Source organism: Neodiprion pinetum, chromosome 2 (assembly GCF_021155775.2).
Source record: "Neodiprion pinetum isolate iyNeoPine1 chromosome 2, iyNeoPine1.2, whole genome shotgun sequence".
NCBI classification, from domain to species: domain Eukaryota; kingdom Metazoa; phylum Arthropoda; class Insecta; order Hymenoptera; family Diprionidae; genus Neodiprion; species Neodiprion pinetum.
The window spans coordinates 23,258,130-23,266,431 of NC_060233.1; the positions used below are offsets into that span (position 1 = coordinate 23,258,130).

Genomic DNA, 8,302 nt, shown 5'->3' on the forward strand with positions numbered 1-8,302 from the left:
ATACTCCCCTCCACACGTTATTAAGGTAAGGTTTGGTTCAGAGCGACACCACAACAGTGAGACAAATTATGGAACATAAGATTGTTTTTCGTTGAATTCTTGATTTCAAGTGGCGTCTTCTGGTGCCTTTTTTTAAGACAAAATTATTCACAGATCGAGTAACACGGATCAGAAAATTCGGACGTGTAACCCATAGCATCATTGCTATATTATATCAGCATTTGAGAATGACAATATAAAAGTAATTCATAAATTGTTAAGAGGGGCTTAAGAGGTAAAACTGTTATTAATCGGCAGAGGTTGCCACAAATATTGAATTACCGAATACTTCATTGACAATATAAATCATTCTATAATATCTTTAGTGGAAATCTCATTATGTTGGCTACAGCTTGGTCCAAGCCGACGAATAGTTCTTCCGCGAAATGGTAAAATGCCCACCCCCTGGGCGAAGGCATTCTAATCGGTTTCTCTGCACTCTTTTTTCCCTGAACCGATGACTTTGGATCTTCTTTATCTCAACGTTTCAGGCGCTGAATTCTGGTACGTTCGTTACAATCAACGGATCGGGAATACCTGAGGATGGAAGCAGATTTCAGCACATGAAACGTCAAAATGAAGACAACCCGTAGCAATGGGCCTAGTTCCACTAGCCCCACTAGTCCCAAGAAGCCGGCGAGAAGGAAGGTTAGAGCGGGCCTTCTTGCTTCCCTGCCATTGCCCGGCTTCCAAAAAATACTAATCGAGACACACCATTGGTACGAAAAGACGCGCAGAATCCTTATGGACATTTGCTCCCAGTCAAATTGCCTGGGTTTTCACTATGATATATTACATATCCTGCCGAACAAAAGTTCTCATGGACACAAGTCCCAAAAATCGGTAGTTTCCAAGGTATAGGCTTCGGGACCTTTGAGACAGGAACGAGAATATTTTACAATGTTTGAAATGCATAAATGATAAACTCAATCCTACTGCTACTCATCTCAGTTTTATCATGTAATCTTGTGTGTAGAATTATAATTTTTATTAACAGTCGTAGACGTCATATTACGGTATTGAGGAAACACTGTTTCATTGCAAAATGATGTGGTAAAATGGATCAGTATTCTCCGACGCTGAAATTCTGCTAATCGTAAGATTACAGGAGTAATATTGTGAGGTAATATTTCTACAGAATATCTTGACATTCCACTCCCGAGTAAATTGAAACGGTATTGTGATACGACATTTTTAATACACAACTCTACAATGGTGTTAATCTTTTTTTCCTATTACTTTATGTACCTACTTCATTGCAACTCGCTAATAATGTGTTTGTACAGTTCTTCTTCGCGCAGGTCTAACCAGCGTCTAACCAGGTAGCAAGGTCGTATGAACCCTAGGAATTCTCCAGATGTTCAGTATAGGTGTATACCTCATGTTTAATCAAGTGAAAATTTGAACGAGTACATGTATTCACATTTGTCTCTAAAGCTGTACTTCCAATATGTATTATAAGTTTCCGTAAGTATAAATATATTGAGTTAGGTTTAACAGGCTGCTACGTGTTTTGAAAACATTGCGCTCAATACCGCAAGGCAAGCTGAAACAAATTGTAAAGCGTTTGTCGTTGTTCGCGTAGCATTTGGTCTATATTTATGATTGCAACTAACAGCTTTTGTGGTTGTTATCCAATTTAAACATAAAATGGAAAAAAACACCGATAAATCAGAGTTACGCAAGTGCACTAATAATTAAACAGGCCGAATAATTCAAATTTGAAGTAATGCGGATTCTCATTTAACCCTGTTATGAAACAACGTCGCACAACTTGAACTCTTCAGAGTTAAGGAAATTTTTTCTCAGTCAAACATTTTTCGATAACGTCATTTTTCTCGATCAGCAGGCACAACATTAATTATTTCTCACAGTTAAGTACGAACTTGGTGTTCTTTTACAAATAGGAAATCACAGACAGTTAAAAGTTAGTCCTATAAGGTGTCACTCAATCGGCCGTAAATTCCGTGCAATCCATTGGTTATATGACGAAAAAAACTTTTTTGCAACTTGATTTATTTTTCAATTATCACTGAAGTAATGTATAGACTTTTAGATTTATCAATTAATGAACATGTTTCCGATATTATGATCACTCGTGTTATTCATACTCGCACGCAATGGGTGGGGGTTGAGAAATCCCAAAGTGGAATCCTGAACTCGCATTTCTTGAGAGAAATCACTTTTTAACCCGGTATATCTCTGAAAGCTTTGATTCTTACGATTTTGTCAGTGCGTACATAAAAAATAACTAAAATGTAAACATTTCATTTGGAGTTATGATCGCGAATTGGGATCTTCCGTCAATCTTGCCAATCCGTGAAGAGTGTGAATAATTTTTAAATACATGCATCCACACATAATATTACTGGTGTGAATTTTTGCGTAAGGAATTGGTCGAATGCGGCAACGTCACAGAGATACAAACAGTGGTGTATCAAATTTTACGTATAATACAAAATTGATTTGTAGCTGCGAATAATTTTCAGAAAATCGAAACTTATGATTCTCTATCGTTATTAAAAATTTATCTGTCGAAGGAAGCGAAATAATTTTTATGAAGTTTAAATTGTATACATACAGTTTCATGGTATTAATCTTGTTAGTGCGTATTTTTATAAATCCAAAATGATTTGAGGAAAGTCTGATTTCGGCTTTGACATTATTATTATAATTTTCTCTTCCGTGAGTTGAAAAACGTTTCTATACTGTACGGTAAACAGGAATCGGACCTCTACTATTACACCATATAGGTACTATAAGTAGGAAGAGTTTGGTTTTGATGATAATCTCTAATGTGTCAAGATTTACCGTTCTATCGTACATATTTAGACGGAAAATCGGACGTGACCTAAATATTGAATACCGGGCTAAGCACATTGGTTTAACTGCCAACATCCGCAAGGCATAAACAGACAAACTATCGAACAAACCGAAAACGCATGAAAACATGTATAGAGTTTCCATAATTGATACAGAAAAAGAAACATTGGTTCGGGGGAATCTTGCATTAATCTACGAAAGAACAGTTTATACATTATATTTACCAGTGCAGATAACGCGTCACACAGGTTTGAAATCCGGCAACGCTTTAAAGTAAATTTCCGGCGGGCTATGCGCAATTAGCGACCGACGCATTCCAGCCCACATCATTCGTGATAAGAATACCGGGACCACATGATCGTTCCGATTCTGGATTTCTATAATACAGACCGTCGACTACAGCCAATGGATCGACATCCCGACGCAACTTCTCCGTCTAAACAAACGAAGACATTGACTTATTTTTGTCAATATTTACAAATTCCTCTGTCTCTTAACAGAGGGTGCAAAACTTTGGAACTATCAAACTGCGAATTCGAGTGGTTTAATTGTTTGCCAGTAGTGAGTTGCCACCAGTTGTCAACTTGCGCAACACTTGAACGCATTGAAACGTGTTTGCGGTTTTCACAACCCAAGCGCCGCAGTTAAGCGGTTGGGTATTTTAATCACCACAGAGACGAGCGTCGTATTTCAAACGGTGTGCACCGCGGGACGAATATAAACATTGCGCGATTTCCGTATCAGGGTGTCCGATTCCAGTAAAATATTCCTTATCGTTGACCGACGCACGTCTCGTAATCGCACTGGATTCGCGGACAAGAGCCGAATCAGTTTCTCAAAGGATAGGCGTGACGGCCGGTGAGAATCGTGTGGGCAAAACGCGGAAAAAGGAACAGAACGATAAAATATCGCTGCATGGCTAATAACACAAGACGTTCTCCTTCGGCGTGGCGATCGCTTGTCGCTCGAGGTTAGTAACCCAGTTACCCAGTTCCGCGCCGTTCTCCGGCTGAGCAGCAGCAGCGAATTGCGCGCGTGTGATACAGAGTGTCAGTGTGATTCGATTATACCGGCGGGAAGGCGATTGACATCAGGGAAGACCGACATCTGCACGAAGGGTGGACTCGAAATGGGGCACGACAATGACATTGAGGAGCTGATGTTGCACATGGGAGACTTCGGCCGATACCAAGCATGGCAGTTCTTCCTCCACGTGATCTCCGCACTGACCGCCGGCATACACATGATGAGCCTCGTGATGGTGGCCGCGGTGCCCGATCATCGCTGCGCGATACCCGGCATCGACACCGAGAACTTTACCGCCCCCTGGAACAGCACTGAGGTACACGAGGCCATCCCGAAGAAGTCCGATGGTGTCCTCCACAACTGCCTGATCTTCGAACCTGGCAGAAACCTCACCGTAGAGTGCGACTCCTGGGTCTACGACAGGACCTACTACCAGTCCTCGCGAGCCATTGAGTGGGACCTTGTCTGCTCCCAGCGATGGATGGGAGCTCTGTCCCAGTGCGCGTACATGCTCGGCGTCTTCGCCGGGGCTGTATGCCTCGGCACAATGGCCGACAAGTACGGCAGAAAAATTATTTTTTACGTATCGGCGGTCGCGCAACTCGTTTTCGGCGTGACGGTCGCCCTCATTCCGGAGTACTACACCTTCCTCGTTGTCAGGTTTCTCTACGGTATATTCGGGTCGGCCGGTGCCTACATAACCGGGTTCGTACTGACTATGGAGATCGTCGGTCCCTCGAAACGGACGATATGTGGCGTGGCTTTTCAGGCGATTTTTGCCCTAGGGGTCATGCTCGTCGCGGCCTGGGGATCCTTGATCAAGGACAGGATGTGGCTGCAAATCGTCTACGGTCTCCACAGCGTGCTTCTGATCGGGCACTGGTGGCTCATCGACGAGTCTCCGCGGTGGTTGTGGGCTCAAGGACGGGTGAAGGAGGCCGTCGCGATAATAGAGCGGGGGCTTCGGATGAACGGAAACAACGTGGACATCGACGTGGCGCGCTACGTCTCCCGAGCGAAAGCCTCTCAGAGGACGAAGGAGGAGCGGGAGTGCGGAGTCCTGGACTTGTTCAGGACCCCGAACCTCCGCAAGAAGTCGCTCAACATATGTCTGAACTGGTTCGCCAACTCGATAGCTTACTACGGACTGTCCCTGAGCACCGGGAACCTTCTGGGGAACCCGTTCCTCATGCTGTTTCTCTCGGGTCTCGTCGAGATCCCGAGTTACGTGATGATCGTCAACCTGATGGACCGGACCGGACGGCGAAGTCTGGTCAGCACCTTGATGATCCTTGGTGGTGTTTGCTCGATAGTGGCACCGTACATCCCGCGGGACGTCAACGGCGGTGTGTTTGTCGTGGTCGTCGGGATGCTCGGGAAGTTCCTGATCGCCGGCTCCTTTGCCATCACCTACAACTATTCCGCGGAATTGTTTCCCACGGTCCTAAGGAACACGGCGCTCGGTGTCGGCTCAATGAGCGCTCGTGTGAGTGGCGCCATGACGCCGATGATCATACTTCTCGACAGCCTCGACCCTAGAGTACCGTCGGTCATCTTTGGCTGCCTCGTTCTCGTCTCCGGATTTCTGGCGCTCTATCTCCCGGAGACGCTGGACCAGCCGATGCCTCAGACTTTGGAGGATGGCGAGACCTTCGGGGTCGGCGACACATGCTTCACCACGTGTTTCGGCTCTCGTTCCCGGGACAAGACGACCTATGACGTTGCGCTTCAGGATTCGGACTACAAGGAGAGCAGCAAGGACAACGCTGCCTAATATGGCGAACCGGATTCCGGCGCATAATGTTCGTTGCAACACGCGAAAAATTAACGATGCCCGCGAAAATTTGATCGCATTATTATTGTCAATCTGCAGTTTGGACGCGAAAATCATGGTAATCGGTGTTTATGCTGCTCTGTGTGTCGCCGGGAACGTTACCAGTGAATCTCGTATGCACGGATTACCGACAAAGTAATCTAAAAGAAACCTGCGACAAAGTGACCTGGTAAAAAATAACCGTTACATATATAACCTACAAATAGGAAGAAAATAGTAAATCAGATACGGTAATAATATTTATAGACACCTTCCACGTTTTTCGTACGGGATGGTGTGATGTGATTTCGGTTATGCCCCTGTCATAAGGCCGCCGAGCTTATTCTAAACTGGGATATTTAACTTAGGATATATTATTGCATGTTACTATTTGCACGTTATATCGATCGCATATGCGTATAAACGCATATCTTCATACAATAAATAACCAGTCCATGCACATGTACTGTTTGCGTCCGGAAACGCATTGTGTATATTTCATTATTTTTCAGTAAGTCAGCGAACCAGCGACGAGGTCGGTGTTCTGCAATCTATTTACATATATGTATATACAATCCGATGGACTATAATAAGCAAGTGAAAGAAAGAGCTTCAACAACGACTTTACATCGCGTGATGATTCTAACGATAAAACGCGTTCGATTTCGTACTTTTTCTGAGGTTATGATGTTTGAATAATTATCGTTGCTTTTATAACGGGCGCCTCTTGCGCGTTGTGATCGATATAGAAATATATTTACATATACATACATATTTACACGTGTATCCATTTGCCAATATGATGTATATATATGTATATGTATATATACGGTAAAGGCAATGGACTATGCTAAAGGTGGTTTTATTTTAAGTATAATGGTGCACCACAAACTCATATGAGTGAATACCTTTATTCTGCTAGTTTATTTTTCGTTAGAGTGATCAGTGCCATGCGAAAGTTGATTACTTGATTCGGGTCTTTCATTTATACAGGTCTATTATAATTAACAATTCCACCCACATTCTCATCTGTATACATACCTGGTAATGGATTAGTATAGTCAGAATTGCGCAACTGCCATAATTTTACATAAGTAGGGTTACGGCATGTAAAAAGGAAATAAATTAAAGTTTCACAAGCAATGTGAATTATCTTATTAATCTTTCGTCATACTCCATCTATGTGCATGCCGTTTGTACTCATATTGAACACTGACATTCTCAGTCATACTTTTTGTCGCGTTATCTTGGGTCTTACTTTTACGATTTACATATATCACTGTTTCTGTATCTACGATTGTTACAAAAAAAAAAAATTCATGTTATCTATTGCTGCAGTGATATTGGACATTCAAGAATTATGTAAACAAATAAAGCGTTCGAAATTTCGTTTTCTTCTTTTCATGAAGCTTTTTTACCTTGAATATCTTCCAACGCAGCTCACGGAAAAAATAGTTCATATATCTCATGCTCGCGTTATAAAGTGTTGAGTCAATATCTTCGATAAAACTATTATTTTATGTAATTTTGTAATAGGAAATTGTGTAGATAAATAGCGGTTAGTCGTAAAGGAACATTAAGAATGTCTATTCCCTACCTGTAATGTTTATTTTTACAAAATATCAAATTTCTAACAAATCATAATTGTGTTCTCTATTTTCAAAAGTCAGACAAATTTCAAGCATTTGCCAAGCTAAACAGGTCAAGGATGATTTTCAGTTAAAAATACACAAAAATAACTGCAAACGAAAAGGTTTCGGAGCGTGTCGTCATCGTATCGATATACTTCGATTATATTACCCTACGTTGTATCTATAATTGATCACTGACTGAGAGTTATAGGATTCGAAACCTAAAAATGACATTGAACCTATGTAAAATATTTTGATTGACAGCGAGCCGACCTGTCAAGTTCTCCCCCCCCCCCCCCCCCCCCCCTGCCCTGCCCCTACCTCTACTCCTGTACGTAGGTACAAATTTATGAAATAAATACACGTAACCCTAGAACGAGAAGGGGAAATGATAATATATAGACCGTAACCCGGTTAAAATTGGCTAATCCTATGTGTACAGTGATTCTACGCGCATAACGCGGCACTATAATGTTACCATGCAGAGTAATTTATGTATATTTACTAACGAAATATCACAGACGTCAGTCCGCTGGAAAAATTATTTCACCTATCATGTGATATTTAAGGTAATGTAGTACTCCTACCCTTACAGACCGAGCAAATGTGGGAATAGGAACTCGTGTCAAAAAGCCACGCATTATTGGTCATTTTTAAGATGAGTAACTTTCCTGAATTCCCTTACGATAGACCGACGCAACTTTGAAATTTAAACCCTTTCCGATCGTTTGTTCATTTAACATAAGAGAAAAAGGGTGTGTTTGCTCGGTCGTAAATTATTACGGTCGTATAATTGGCGCGTCGATAAATTATAGACTCCGGGCAACTCTATAGTTTTAGTTTTTGATCATTTTGGGTCTCATTATCTTTCCAGTATCTTTTTTTATAACATATAGTATGTAGGTCCATACTTTGTTGATACTACATTTTTCACAACGTTTACTTTGTTACCTTCAAATGTGGTATCAAG

The 8,302-nt window shown here is 41.9% G+C and overlaps 1 protein-coding gene across 1 annotated transcript; it reads left to right on the forward strand.

The window, feature by feature from the left end:
* The first annotated feature begins 3,379 nt into the window (after positions 1 to 3,379).
* On the forward strand, positions 3,380 to 7,292 carry LOC124212019 (organic cation transporter protein). Its single transcript, XM_046611690.2, has one exon. The coding sequence runs from the start codon at positions 3,992 to 3,994 to the stop codon at positions 5,660 to 5,662; it is 1,671 nt and encodes a 556-aa protein (XP_046467646.1). The 5' UTR covers positions 3,380 to 3,991; the 3' UTR covers positions 5,663 to 7,292.
* The last annotated feature ends 1,010 nt before the right edge of the window (positions 7,293 to 8,302 follow it).